We start from the raw sequence: 15,848 nt of genomic DNA, 5'->3' as shown, positions 1-15,848 counted from the left end.
AGCTAGAGTAGTGAAGGAACTGCCTGTGGGTGGAAACAGGAAACATTCGTGATAAATGCTCTGTTACCTTCTTTTTTTCAGGTTCAGTTCAATGTATATTGATTCTAATTAGCACATTTTGTGCCTCAGCTAGTAGCTCCCCTTCAGCTCTGCTTGGAGAGTTTTTTTTAGATTCCATCCTGCTCATAAACACTGCCACCTCCTCTCTCCTCTCTTTACAAATGTTACAACACAATCAGAAATTTCCTCTTTTCTCTCCTTCCTGCATTTTCAGCAGGTTCCCTTGCGTCAGAAGCCGAGGAAGAAAACTCAAGGTAATTCGATGTCTTCTGTTTCTTTATTCCCTTTTCGTGTGGGTTTTCTCCTGGATGATTTCTTTGGGATCAGATTTTTGTTTGTCTTAATGTTAGTATCAGGAGGTGGATGGCAGATTAATTTTTGGTTATGTTTGGATTGATTTTAAGAAATAAAGACATGCTGTTCATTTGGATTAATCCCTCGTGGTATGTCAATAGAGCTTAGAAAAACTGGCACTGAGTCGGGAAGTAGCTGTGTTTTTAGGTGGGCATTAACCCTTGAACATCTATTGCATAACTACTGCTATTATTGTAGCAAGGAGCTGTGCTACTGCAGTGAAGGGACTGCCAGCCTCATGGCTTTAATTTTTAAAATTTTTCTTGGTGAATAATATTCTTAGACTAATACAGTAGTATTTGCATATTAGTCTTATCATTTCTTTGGCCACATCTTATACCTTCTAAGCATCAAATGAATGTTAAAAATAGAACAAATACATGACTTTTTTTTTTTTTTTTTTGCATTTACTTTGCATTAATCTTGGTGAAAAATCCAACTCCCAGGAGGTAAACAATTACAAGTTGCCTTTCACTCTGTCACGTAAGTCGGGGTCATACTTTACTTACCTCCTCATGTAATTGTTGCAGGGTTTTTCACCATGAGTCGGAGGAGGATATCGTGTAAAGATCTGGGACATGCTGACTGCCAAGGGTGGCTGTATAAGAAAAAGGAAAAGGGAACTTTCCTAAGCAACAAATGGAAAAAGTTCTGGGTGGTGCTGAAGGGGTCATCGCTGTACTGGTATAGCAATCAAATGGTAAGTTCTTTTTCTTTCTCCTGTTCCCAGCCTTGTTAATCAAGGGTAGAGTAAAGATCATGGATCAGGTGATCTCTGTGGGGAAGTTAATTTGATTTCTGGGACTTGGAACAGAGCAAATAAACAAATAAGTTATAGAAATTGTTCCTGGTTCAGTAGATGTGTAGGTTATTTATTTTATTGTATTTTATGGAGGAGAAAACTATCCTGCTTGACTACTCTTTAGTTGGGGAGGAAGGGGATGTCCAAATCTGTATCCTTGCTAAAGGATGCTTTCAGGTTCTATTCATGTTACTATTCCAGGAGAGATTCTGATAGTTTCAGGATTTACGTGGGTATCACTTAATATGGGAACTTCACATTGCTAAGGTCTCTACTAAAAAGGGACTCAGCTTTATGACCTATTAAAGGTACAAATTGATTCAGTTGAGAGAAGCTACTTCCATGTCTCCTGCTTTGCTGTCGTCTTCCTCTTCTTTTCCTTGGACCTTCTTTTCTAGGTGGGTTGGCTTGGAATCACTAACCTGTGTGCCAGCTTTGTGTTGGTGACTGTTGTCTCTCGTTCCTGGTGTTTTCAGTGATGACATTAAATTAGTGATGCTTGGATGACACTTGACAAGATAGTTGCCTAATTTATCCTTTAATAGGCAGTACACTGGTGGGTTCTGCTTCACAGGATAGTTTCCCATTGAAAAGGGCTGGAAATAAAGTTATTGTTAGAATGTGTGCTGATCTTTCAAGGCTTGAAATATTTTGAAAACAGTGCTGTTGTTGAATATTGAGCAGGGACTTTTCCAAGTAGGAACTCTCTCCACGAACACTGGATGTCTTTTAGTCAATTAAGAGAAAAGTACTTAGGAATTGCTCACAAACTAGAAAAATTCATTTTATGTGACACCATTCTTTTAAAATGACTTATGGACGCCCATCACTCAAGCAACAGAGCTATAGAGCATGTACCTTTATAAATGTAAAATAAGTGCTGACTATTATTTGTGGGCCAGATTTTTAGTTGATAAATTTACATTCACTGGCCACTAATCAAAAATATGTGTTACCCACATGCCCCTAGGCACCTGTCCTTTGAAGATTTGGTTAAATAGAACCCACTTCCAATTCCAGCGACCTGGAATAAGCACACTCTCCTGGGCTGCTCTCTGCTCCCCTGCTCCAAGCTTATTGCTTTGGTTTCACCCCATGTAAAACATGGTAGAAAGCTCCTCATCGAGTTTGTGAAAACACATTTCTTCAAGCATTTCGTGAGTTTTAACAACTTCATCAAAGATTTAGGGTGTTCACAAGAGTCACCTTGCAGAGGTGCAGTCTTCATTGTCACCTTTTTTCCCCTTTCTTCTCCCCTTCTACATACCTTCTTCGTCTGTCTAGCAGGAACAGTTTTAGCCAAATTAAGGTAACCTGGGGTTGCAGTCTCACCTTATGTTGTGAGGGAGCTTTCCTTAACACATACAGCTCCCTTCTTAGGAGGAATTAAGGTTAATGTAAATTTCCCTTTGTTGTTTTATGCTATTCTAGTCTCTTGTTCTGGGTAGTTGTGGCAGGTGATTGTCATCTGTATCTTCTAAAAAATGAGAGGACATACTGGTTTACCTTTTAGTAGGTCTGGGGGAATTTCCAGAGGCTGCTGGGAAGATTGGGTACTGACGGAGTGTGGCACATTCTGTGGGAAGTAATACAGCTTTGATATAAGCAGGGCATTCATCTTCTTGGTCAATCAGATTGTTCAGCAAAGATGTTCTGGGTGCTGTCCCTGTCTTCACAGAATTCAGAGGAAGTCCTTCTGAGTAGCACATGCTTGCAGACTTGGCTCATTAGGTTCTATCAGCTCATTTGGCCAATGCTTCTCTTAGAGAAGCAACGAGTTATCTATTTTAGGTGTTGGGCAACTCGTGCTTCCACAGGGAGCAGCAGTGTTGACTGAGACTAGACGAGAGGGAAAGGACAGAGTCTCAGACACACTCAGGCACCCCTGTCCCGACTTGCTTTCATGCAAACACAGAAAGCAATATTCAGGTTGCAAATCACATACTTGAATACATTTAGATTAGTAACAAAGAATGGAGAATATACTTGCTCTTTTCTGGCCAGGGAGCTACCGAATTAAATTAGTGGTATGTAACAGAAGGACCCTTCCCTTCCATAGGGGAATAGTCTCTCTCTCTCTCTCTCTCTCTCTCTCCACACACACACACACACACACACACACACACACACACACACACACACACACACACACACACACACACACACACACTCTTGACATCTTAATTATGTGTTCATTGTAAGAAAATAAAGGCTACTCAATGAATACCTAATTAGCAGTCATATTCCTGCTATCTCTGTGAGTAGCAACTGTGAAATAAGAGCCAAGCACATACCCTAAAGCTAAGAACATTTATTTACTTTCTGCCACTTAAAGAATTCAAATTCAATAAAGTTTGCTCCCAAAGCAGGCTTCTTATTCTACTTTCCATATTCCTTACTCTTGTGGGAGGACATTTACACTTTCTTGTATAGCCTGACGCTGAGAGGTTACAGAGCCAACAGTATCACAGTAAGAGCCACCTCTTATGAGGGTCTATTATATGCCACAGGGTGGATATTCTAGGTATTCTATCCTTTCATGCGCACTCTTATTTACTCCTCAAAAGCACCCTCAGAGGCAGTAATTGTGGCCATGTTATGAAAGCTGGGAAGACTGAGACCTGGAGAGACTGTAACTTGCCCTACGACACACAAGTAGTAAGTGGAAGAGAACAGATTCACATTCAGGCTCCTTTGACTTCTAAGCCCATGATTGTTGCAACATGCCAACCTGACTCCATCTGGGGACCAGGATAAATGACATGATTAAGACCACCCTGTGTTCTGCCTTCAATACGGTCCTGAGAGAACCACTCTAGAAATGAAATCTAGGGCCATTTGCTGGTGAAAGTACAAGTGGTCTCAGTGGATGCCTTTGCTTGTCTCTATGGCTCACTGACACTGCCTGAGGGGACCACACTGTCCTCTTCTCTTTCCTGGTTTTGCTGTTGTTGTTGTTACCCAGTGACTGATGCATGGTGTACCTTCCTTTCACCACACTTCGCTGCTTCAAGCTGTACTACCAGACTTCCTTGAGAAAGGTCAAGTCCAGAGACTCATGCACCATCTTTCACACCACATTTCATGTGCTTAGAGTGTGACACAGCACACAGGATGGCATGCCAAGTCTTACGAAACCACATGCAAGTTTAACAGCCATAAAAATCCAGGCTGTTTAAAATCCTGGATTTAAAATCCACACTCTTGTTTTCCCTTACCCTTAGGATAAAGTACAAATTCATTTCCTAGCTGATGGGAGTCTCCTTAACCGGTGCCTCTCCTATTTCCCCACACTCCCTACCCCAACCCAGCTCCAGCCATGGAACTTCTTTTAAGTCCTGGTAGCATGTGTGCTGGCCCTCCCTAAGCCTTTGCAAGTACTGTTTCTCTGCTCAGAAAACTCTTGGTCTCTGTGTCCTGAAATCTTTCTCCCACCTAATTCCACCAAGCTTTCTCCTAAGTCAAATTTCGGTTTCAACAGCTGTCTTTCTAGGTGGGCTTACCTTATCCTCTGACCTAAATTTGTCTGCCTCTGCCTGGTTCCTGAGCAGCCTAGACTTTTCTTACCATCGTACACTTTCTCCTTCTTTTGCGCGTCTTCGACAGACTTGTTTTCCGTAACTGATGATAATTTCTGTAGTGCAAGATCACAGGTACATCATTAGTGCCTTACTCATTGTCTGACATTTAATAGGCACCCAATTAATATGTGTTGACTTTGTAAATAAATGAGAATTAGGAATTATCAGCATTTATATTGCCCATGGGAGTTTTGAGAAATGGAATCATGAATAAGGATTGGTTTCAACAGGAAATAATTTTCCAGTAAAGAGATTTCCACCTCTATTTTTAAAAAACAGATACAGGAAAGCTTGGTAGAAAGACCCCATTGTCCCAAATAGGTCTTGCACAGCTGCTCCCATTTTACTAACACTTTATGAGGATTTTGGGGGGAGTAGAGGGAAGGGGGACGGCCATTCCAGTGTGGGGACTAATGTGAACAAAGGAAGGAAATATAAATGAGCGGTGCCAACCCACTGTGCTGGACATTATATTGAAATCTCATAATAATACAGCAAGATAGATTTTATTATTTTGATTTTTTCAAGCAAGTTTACTGAAGCTCAGGGAATTTAAGTAACTTGCTCAAAGTCTCATAATGAATAAATGGCAGAGAAGGGTTTAAAAATGAGGTCTTCCAGCACCAAAGCTCGGCTCTTTCCTGTAGGCTGCATGGGTTCTCCATTTAGAAGTGACCCAGGGGCCGGCCCCGTGGCTCACTCGGGAGAGTGCGGCGCTGTTAGCGTCAAGGCCGTGGGTTCGGATCCTATATAGGGCTGGCCGGTATGCTCACTGGCTGAGCGTGGTGCAGACCACACCGTGCTGAGGGTTGCGATCCTCTTACCGGTCCAAAAAAAAAAAGGAAGTGACCCAGGCCCAGTAAACTGGGGCCTTGGGCACGTGGTGCAGGAATGTGGATTTGATCCAGCAGGCAGTAGGAGCCACTGCATATTCTTGAGCCGGAAGGTGATCTAGTGAAATAAACATGTGAAAAATATTAACCCAGCAGCAATAAACTGTATGTACTGGAAGAGGAGGGAGCTTTCAGAAGGCCAGTTAGGAAATGGTGACAAAATGAAGGCCTTCAGACGTGAACTCCTGGACTAGAGTGCTAACAATAAAAATTTGGGACACACTATGCTAATAAGAAAGGACAAGGATGGAGAGTGCTTGGATGTAGGACACAAAGAATTTGGGGCTAAAATAAGAAAGACTCCAAGTTTTAGAGCCTGGGGAAACTGGAAAAATGCTGTGAAAATTGAGGCAGGAAGAATTTGTGGCTAAAAATGTGGAATTTCATTTAGATTCATTGTCATTTACTTCTTTAGTTTATTTTAGCTTTGTACACTATTTCTTTGCTAAAGTCACCAGAAACTTGAGTTTTTCAGTAGTTAACTATTTTTCGATGCCATTTATTAGGTTGCATCAACAGTTCAAAGGAGCCCTGGGATCCCCTCGGCTCTGTGTAGAAAAGGTAAATCACCAAATTCTATTTAATAAAAACTTCAGGTAAACTTATGAGATTTGTAGGTTAATATCTGGTTCAATACATATTATGCAGACTTTTCAGTTCTTTGAGAATCCAATCTGCACAACTGTGATCGTGTTTCTCCCTTACTGTCTGAGTGATTCCACGTGTCTGTGGATTAAATTAACTGTGTATATATAATATGTTTTCCATCTTTAGCTGCATGTGCATTTCATGTGAATTTAGGAGGATTTTAGATTTGGAAGACATTTTTCTTGGAATAAGTGTTATGAGAATCTCTACAGCAAAGATCTAATCAGTTCTTAGATTAGACAGAATTCTTCCTTATAGAAAGTGTTATTTGAAAACCAGAATTTCTCTTTTCATGAGACAACTGTTCCGAAAGTGCCTTATTTTTAGCTTAGGAAAAATAAAGGATGCGTCAATTTTCCCTTGGAAAAAGATACTAAGTCTTCTGTACCTTTTATCAGTAATCGTCTATTAGCATAAATTTTGGAAAAATGTCTGAGCTAGTTTACCATAGATTAGAAAGAATTTCTTCAGGAATTTAAGAATGCTTCAATCATAGCTTATTACATTCAATTTTTCTTTTATCCATTGCAGTGTAAGCACTGAGGACATATTCTTTACTTGTCTGATTTAAACTGTGTCCCTAGACCCTGGATGTAATAAGCACAGAATAGGCATCAATATTTTTTGATTGAACTACTTAATTATTACATTACAGATGCTTCTTGACCTACGATGAGGTTATGTCTCAAATCCATTGTTAAGTTGAACATATTGTAAATCTAAAATGCATTTAGTACACCTAACCTATGGAACGTCATAGCTTAGCCTAGCCTACCTTAAACTGCTTAGAACACTTACATTAGCATACAATTGGGCGCAATAATCTACACAAACCCTATTTTATAATAAAGTGCTTAATATCTCATGTAATTTATTAAATACTGCATATGACATAAAAATTGCGATGGTTTTACATCATTGTAAAGTGAAAAAGAATCATTGAGTTGAGCCATCTTTAGTTGAGGACTGTCTGTACTTAATTATCAATTAGTTATTTAAATCAACTAATGAAAACGTTATTGAGCACTGACATGTTCCCAGAGTTCTGCCAAAAAGAGATGCTTATGAATTGCGGGCTTCTAATTTATTTGGACTCCATATTCATTGCTTTAGCCAACAGCCATCCTGAGTATATTGAAAACAAAATTTCAATGTTTTAAAATGTTTCTTCAGTGAAGACAGTTCAAACCAATTGTATAAAATTGATGAACTTTTTGCTGACATATATTCCTAGAATTTGTTTTGGAAAGGAGTGAGAGGGTGAAGTGTTGACAGATCTTAATGGGACAAAATATGACGTTTCAGCAGCTGTGAGTGACCATGTTACCTCAAGGTGATGCTCGTGGATCAGAGGGGTAAAAATGTTTGTTTAGGTACCGTTAGGACACTTGAACGTAGGAATGAATGAGGTCTTTTTTGAATTCTGTTACTTCTGACATCATAATTTCACGTACGTGGAAAAGATTTTTAAAATGGACATTTAGTTGGATTTATTTATTGTCTGTGATGTTATCATTATGTCCTAACATTTATTTTCTTTCGTAGATCCCTTAAAGTATTTCTAAAATAATGGTCCCTTGGCCATAGCTTTATGGTCAGGCCATCTGTAGTTGGAACGTACTGTTCTTAATAACTTCCTATTGCTAACTCCATATAATGTGGGAACAATTGTTTATATTACCAATATTGTTTTCCCTTAAATTTTTTCCAAACTTTGCAAAATCATTTGTGAAACATCAAGAGCTATGATGTACTTGGGTTCTTCTGCCTTGTTCTCAGGAGGCAATGATATGCTTGGGCATCACTGACCTGGGAGAGGATGGCAGAGTCGATGGCATGGTTGGGGTGTGCAGGAGGACAGTTCTCTTAGCTCACAACAGTGAAATGCCCACTCAGGGGACTCAGCCCATTCTCTTTTTTTCTGGTGGGCAGGGAATAGTATTTCCGTTAGTGTTTCTTCAACTTCTGTCTGTTTTACTCTTTTTATTTATTTATTTTTTTTGGTAGAATTCATCTTCTTGCTTTTTAAAAATTAGAAGTAACTAAAAAAATGCTTTTGAAAATGATACAATAATATGTATTTATTAGAGAAAAAAATAGAGAATGTAAATAAGCAAAATAAAAAAGAAGAAATACAGATAGGGAGGTGAATCGTCAGAAAGAAAGAAATAAAATAAGATCATACACAATCTCACCATTATGTCTGTGAACATTTTGGTGTGTATATTTCCAAACGTTTTTTTTTCCCTGTTTTCCCAAAATAAAATGATATGATGCGTAATGTTGTTACTTGATTTTCTCACTAAGCAATACATTAGAAACATATTTTCATATCAACACATGTATATCCACAACGTCATTTCTAATGATTGTGTTATATATATAGATATATCATAGTTTCTTTATTAATCTATAAAATATAAAATCAGAACTTTTTTTTCTAAAATCCTTTAAAATAACTAACAGGAAATAGAATACACAAGCACTCACTCACTAACAAATATAAAGTGATGTGTATTTAGCTTAAAAAATAAGTGTATAAATATGTGTATAAAATTAATGTATGTATATTAGTATATTGATAAGTATAAGTATAAACACATGTATGTATACGTGTATATATACTTTAGTTGTTCTTCTACACAAGTAGGCAGGAAGGTGGGTTTCAGCAGCATGGGATAAGGGAGACATGGCATCTGGATCTAGTCCTGCAGTGGTTTATGAAGTTGTGTCCCTCTAAGGCAGTGTTATAGCTCTCTATGCATCCATTTTCTTACAAGTAAACATTGACCAAGAACACTATCTCTCCATAATTCAGAGCTGCTTTGAGAAGATCAAAAGCAACTAAAAGCAATATAAAAAAAAAATCAAAGGAATACATGCAAAGAAAAGCAATTTTACCTATGCTTTAGAAGAAATATTCTTGCATAAATATTGTGACTTTTCGGGTGCAGAAGAGTTGTGCTAAGGATTTTCAGACACCAGAAATGGTTTCTTTTGGTAACTATGGCTAATCCCGTGCTGGAGATTCTAAAAATATACTTACTGACTCTGTGTGAAGGGTGAGTTTAAGCCATAGGAGAGGAGAGTGGACTAGAAGGCATTGGGTATTCATCAGGCATTGGGTAGTTCCTATTCTGGAGGAAGAGTTCAGGTTAAATGTAAGTTAGTGGTGAGGGTGTGTGCACATTTCCTAAGCAATAGGATCAGCAGTGGCCCACGGGATGAGCTAAATTTTTGGTTAGGTTTGAGGATTTTCCTGAGAAGTCTTTATCTGAAGGTTTATCATCCCTCTGGAGCAAGCTCTTTTAAGGGCCAGGGCTCAGCTACTTCTACAGACAGGTCAACTGATAAACTCATTTGATACCCTGCTGCTGGGTTTAATCTTCCATAAAGCATGTTTCAAGAACTTTTCAAAAGGAAGTTGGCAGTGGATATTAAAAAAAAAACAGTATTTTTTTAAGGAGTCAGAATTTAGGGAAACTTGTTTGAAGCAATGTCTTTGTAAAATATACAAGGACATGGCATGCTGTATAGTAGAAGATACCCTGGGGTTCAGAATCAGGACAGATTCTACCGTGACACTGCAGCCACTTGGCAACCTAGCAAACCACCCACCTTCTCTGAGCCTCTGCTTCCTTTTCTGTTAAACAGAAACATGCATAGATGGCTTTACCTGTGAAAGAGGTGGTGCTCATTAACAGCACGTTAGCCACAGTGTGATACTGTCACACTTTGAAACTTATAAAACTTACTGTGGCAGGTGCATTTTCATCCTTTACTGACTAATAATGATTTCAGGGTAGTAGCTTTAGATTGTTTTAAATTTATTTTTAAGTTGTGATGAAATATACGTAACATCAAATTTGCCATCTTAACCATTTTTAAGGGTATAGTTGGGTGACATCCAGTACGTTCACATTGTTATGCAACCATCACCACCATCTATCTCTAGTAACTCTTTTTATTTTGCAAATCTGAGACCGTATCTATTAAACTCTGTACCCATTAAACAATAACTCTCTATTCCTTCTCACCCTAGTCTCTGGAAACCACCATTCTACTTTCTGTCTTTATGAATTTGACTACTCTAGGTCCTGCATGTAAGTGGAATGATACAGGATTTGTCCTTTTTTGACTGGCATATTTTACTTAGCATAATGTCTTCAGGGTTCATCCACATTGTAGCATTTGCCAGACTTTCCTTCCTTTTCTAAGGCTAAGTATTCCATTGCGTTGGTATACCACACTTTGTTTATCTGTTTTTATCCACTTGTGGACACTGGGGTTGCTTCTATCTCTTGGCTGTTGTAGATAATGATGCTATGAACATGGGCACACAAATAGCTCTTTGAGACCTTGCTTTCAATTCTTTTGGGTATATCCACCTAGAAGTGGAATTGCTGGATCATATGGAAATTCTATTTTTAATTTTTGGAGGAACTGCCATATTGTTTTGTACAGCACCTGCACTACCTCACATTTCCACCAACGGTGCACAAGGATTTCAATTTCTCCACATCCTCAGCAGCACTTATTTATGTATGTATTTATTTTTTGATAGTAGCCATCCCAATGAATATGAGGTGGTATCTCACTGTGATTTTGGTCTGCATTTTCCTAACGACTCGTAACCTTGAGCATCTTTCCCATGTACTTATTAACCATTTGTCTACCTTCTTTGGAGAAATGTCCTTTCTCCATTCTTGAATCAGGCTGTTTGGTTTTTGTTGTTGTTGAGTGATATCTTAATAATATTCATAAAACTCAAAAAGACAGCTTGAAGAAATTGGAAAGTTTCTTAAATATCTGAAGATTTAATAGACATTGTATGAAGGCAAGATTATGTGGTACGTTGACTAACTGTAATTTTAAAAGAATTAAATGTTTATTACTCTTAAATCTCTAATATTGAAAGGGAATGCACCAGTTTTTAAATTTTCTTAAACGATGTTCCTTTATCTGTTCTTCCTCTATTCTTGTTCTAGCCATGAATAGTAGATGCAACTTATTACATAGCAAGAGAGATAATTTATTCCGTAATAGTGAGATTTAATCAAATTTATTACAATGCGTTTAAAACATTTCCTTCTTATTTATTGCCTTCTTCCTTTTTCTGACTGGGCTTCTGAAGAGATCAACCTAGATAGGTGACAGCGATAACATCTCTTGGGTTTTAAGGTTTCTAGAAGAATAGGTGGGAGATGAGGCTGGCTGGACAGACCACGAACGGCCTTGTGTGTGAGGGCTTGTGTGCTGTGCTGAGGACTTGATACCGCAGAGAACAGCCACCCACAATTCTTTTACATTTGAGGTTTTCATCTTAACTGTTTTGAAAATGACATTTCAGAAGGTAATGACTACCTCGTATGTCAGACACTGGAAAGTTCACTAGTAACTTAATTTCACTTAAAATATGATTCCACAGGGAGAGAATGGAAGAATGTAAGGAAGAGTGGCTGGCTGGGAGAGCTGGGTTACAAATCACAGAATAGGATGCAAGTCCCTTTTAGATCATGACTTAATAGGATCTAATGGGACAGGAAGGTAGACATATGCTTGGGAAATTTTTAGGAGGAAATAGTAAGGAGGGGTTATGGTGCCGAGCATTTGAGCTGCTCACGGTTACCATGAGTAGGAACATTTGCTGTGTGGGTAATGGCCTCTCAGTTCAGGTTTCCCAGAAGGAACCCCTGAGAAGACGATTTAGGTGCAAGTAGTTTGTTTGGGAAGTGATCCAGGAAATACTTGGAAAGGGAATGGGGAAGTGAGAGAGGGTGAAAAGTTATCTAAATGCACCTCTCCTTACAAAGCACATATGGCTGTGGGTGGCTGAAGCTTAATCCTGCTGGGGAGCTCTGAGATCCTGTGAAAAACTTGCACCCCAGTTTTCATGCCCAGAGGCAAGGGAGCTGGGGGTATTTCTGCACCAAGTCCCTTCAGTCTTTGGTTGAGAGCTTATCCTGGGGGCAATGATTCCTGAGTACCTCTGCACAGTTGGAAAAGTGGAATTGGGTAGCTAGAGAAGCCTGCGTGGCCAGTGTGCCCTGGGTAAGGATGAAGGGATATGGCTGGGTCACATGTAACTAGTCATCTGTTACAAGTGACCTGCTTCCTTCAGAGCCCTTTGTCTCTCCCCCTTGTTGGAACCTCAACATCTTCAGAACCATTATGATTATCATCAGCACTTTTGGTCCATTTTTATAATGAATGCCAGGAATCTCTGGGTTCTGTAGGAAATTGGGTTTTTAGTTTATTAGCCACAAACATTTACCCAATGTTTTCCATGTAGAATATCTATTTCTAGGCATTTGTAAGAAGAAAGTTTCTCTGGATCAAAATCCAATTATATACATCGAGTAATGTTAGATAAACCCAAACACAACAATAGTTTAATAAAAATATACTCCAAACAATGTATGAAGAATATAATAGGCTTGCTAGCATTATTGTTCACCAAAGAATTAAAATATTTTTTTTTAAACATTAGTCTGAGGCAAAGAAGACAAGGGAAAACCGAGACACAACTATTCAGAGGGCTCAGCTGAGAGTGACCGGAGTCAAAAAGCTTGTCTTACATCAACTTTTTCTTTCTGGATCATTTCTTCTCTTTTGTTTTCTTTTTACTCCTATTTCTGATTTCCTAGGAATTAAAGATAGTAAAATCTTAAATTTTTTACGGTTTTAATGAGTTTACGGTATTACATACATCTATGTTAATTCTATTTAGCCTCAAATAGCTGATTATACCTCCTTTTTCACTGTGAGGTCACTGACTCAGAGGTTAAGTGTCTGCGTAAGACCACACAGTAGGTGGCTTGCATGGGGAGATCTTGATTCTTTCTTCTGTGCCATGCATTGACTGCAGATCCTCTTCTTCTAGTTCAGCTCCTGGTTGAGACTGAAGTTCTTTAGTCTTGTGTTTCAAATTATTTACCTGATTGCCGGGTCCTGGTCTGAGTTCTGTCAGGCTATTAGTACCACATAATGTTCCCAGTTTGACAATGTCCATGTAGTTTGGTGTTCTAGGTTAAAAACTGATCAGTTTCATGGGTTCTGTCACTTGGAGTAGGATCATTTTCCTCTAAAGGCTACGATAATAATAGCTCACTGACATATGCTTAGTTCTTAATAAATGTTAGCTCTTATTAGCTGTCACTCAAGATAATCATATTTCTTAAAAGGATTTCAAACATTCTCTCTGCCAGACCTGCTTCTGATCTCCAGAAGAAAAAACCAAACAGAATAAAAAATCATTTTTTCTTCCTTCCGTGCAGTGCTTGTCACAGGCTAATGCTAATTAAGCACAGCTCTCTGCCTGCAGGCCCAGGTAGTATTTGCAGAAAGAATGTTGCCTTGGTGGGCTAATCTTCATATTTCCTTTTCTGGAAGGAAGAGGGAGGTGAGCTGCTTATCAGAACAGTGCAGTGTCACGGACAGTATTGCAAGTGGAGAAAGAGGGAAAACTTTAGATTCTGTGCAATTTTGGGGGGAAGGAGTAGAGAAAAACTACCAAACTGTCTAAAAATGATAATATCAATGTCACTACTAAAAGTCCTTAGACTATATTTCCCTGACTATGTGTAGTCAAAATTCTGTGCTCTAAGGTCTCATAGAGTAATGATTATTTGTGTGGGGTTATGTCACCATATTTACATTTAGTCAGGTTCATTTGTTTCTGTTTGTTCTTAATTTTGGGAATTGCTTGTTTTATTTTTGAACTTAAAAAAAAAATCATTTACCCAATTCCAAAGTCAAAACTATGTAACAAGTTACAACCAAGTAAGTCTAGCTTTCATTCCTGTTCTCTACCCTCTTTCCTCCCTCCTTTTCTATGAGTTTTCGGTTATTTTTCATTGCTTTTTTTTTTTTTACAATTACAAGTAGGTGTGTACATCAGGTCATATCCCACCCTCCTTTACTTACGCAAAATTGCTTGCTTTACATTTTGTTCTGCAGCTTTCAGTTTCTCTTACTGTGTCCTGGAGATTACTCTGTATGTATGCATGTCATTTTTCATAGGTATTCATTGTGTGTAGATACCATAGTTTATTCAACTGTCCCCTGATGAGGGACATTTGCATTCTTTACAATATTCTGTAAGTATAAGTAATACTGCAATGCACATGTGGTTACACATATTTTCAAAGGTATACTTAGGACAGATCCCAAAAGTGGGATTTCGGGCTCAAAGGGTAAATGCATTTTTTGTTTTTTTTTTCCTCTGGCTGGTTGGTACAGAGATCAAACACTGGTCCTTGGTGTTATAAGTGCCATGCTGTAACCAACTGAGCTATCCTGCGAGCCCTTGGTAAATGCATTTTTGCTAGTTACTGATCAGTTTCCTTCCATTGGGTTCCATTTTGCATTTCCACCAGCAATATATGAGATTGTTTCTATGTAGAACTAGCACTTTAACAATCAATTTTATCTTATTTTTCCTTCAATCTCAGTTTACTTTCAGCTTGTATTTTAGAGAATATAATTTGGGTTTCTGTAGTAGTCACAAGTGTGTGTGTACCATGAGAATTTAGTGACAGCTGTTCTTAGGTGGCATGAAAATGGACAGCTCTGCTTTGAGTTTAGACTTTCTCAGTTCCCACTGTCCTGTGGGTTTCAGGGCAGAACTGAGAGAACAACAGATGTATTTGGGGAAATGGAGAGCTTCTCCTGATTTTGATATTAATTGGGTAACCTCAGTTAAATTTTCTTAAAGTAATTCCAAAAGCATATTACAAAGAAATCTTTATTTTATTTTTTAAAAACTATTTTTTCCCTGAATTTAAGATTCTATGTGTTTTAAGACCTATAATTTATTTAATAACAGGTTTTATGGGGAAAACGCTACAATGAAAATATATGTAGATTCTAAGGTGCCTTTTGATTTCAGAATTATCGAAGTGTAAAAAAATTAGGTTTCTTAGAACGAAGGAAATACTTTTAACCATGAATATATAGTAATTTCCTCTATGACCATTTATTTGTTTCTGACTTGGTCTTTTTTGACCTGCTTAGCCTCTGGAATATACATTACTCTTATTTCTCTAGGTCTGCCCTTCTACCTTTCTGACCTATGGAGATATTTAAGAAGTAATTTTGTCTATTTTGCAAGGGATTTGTGGTATGAAAAAGCCAAACTTTATAATGGCAATGGACACTTATTTTTGTATTTAAAGATTAAAATTTGATGTCCTATTTTAGTTAACTGTTTTAAAGGCTTTATCTTGTAGAGCAGTTTTAGATTCACAGCCAACTTGAGAAGAAGGTACAGAGATCTAGACCCCTTCCCTCCACATGTGCACAGACTGCACCCCTCCCCAGAAGTGGTCCACTCGTTACAATTGATGAACCTACACTGACACAACATCACCATCCAAAGTCCATATTTAGGGTTCCCTGTTGGTGCTGGGCATTCTAGGGGTTTGCACAAATGTGTAATGAAATACATCCAGCATTATAAAAATAGAGTATTTTCACTGCCCTGAAAAGCCTCTGCACTTACCATTTTAA

The 15,848-nt window shown here is 38.3% G+C and overlaps 1 protein-coding gene across 1 annotated transcript in view; it reads left to right on the top strand.

The window, feature by feature from the left end:
• Window positions 1-944: 944 nt before the first annotated feature.
• Window positions 945-15,848, top strand: part of IPCEF1 (interaction protein for cytohesin exchange factors 1) — a 75,055-nt gene continuing 60,151 nt past the window's right edge. The window contains exon 1 of the mRNA XM_063098488.1: window positions 945-1,114. Within this exon, the coding sequence (XP_062954558.1) occupies window positions 956-1,114 (159 nt within the window). The 5' untranslated portion in view covers window positions 945-955. The remainder of the gene's footprint in view (window positions 1,115-15,848) is intronic.

Source organism: Cynocephalus volans, chromosome 5 (genome assembly GCF_027409185.1).
Source record: "Cynocephalus volans isolate mCynVol1 chromosome 5, mCynVol1.pri, whole genome shotgun sequence".
NCBI lineage: Eukaryota > Metazoa > Chordata > Mammalia > Dermoptera > Cynocephalidae > Cynocephalus > Cynocephalus volans.
This window is presented reverse-complemented; position numbering and strand designations above follow the sequence as displayed.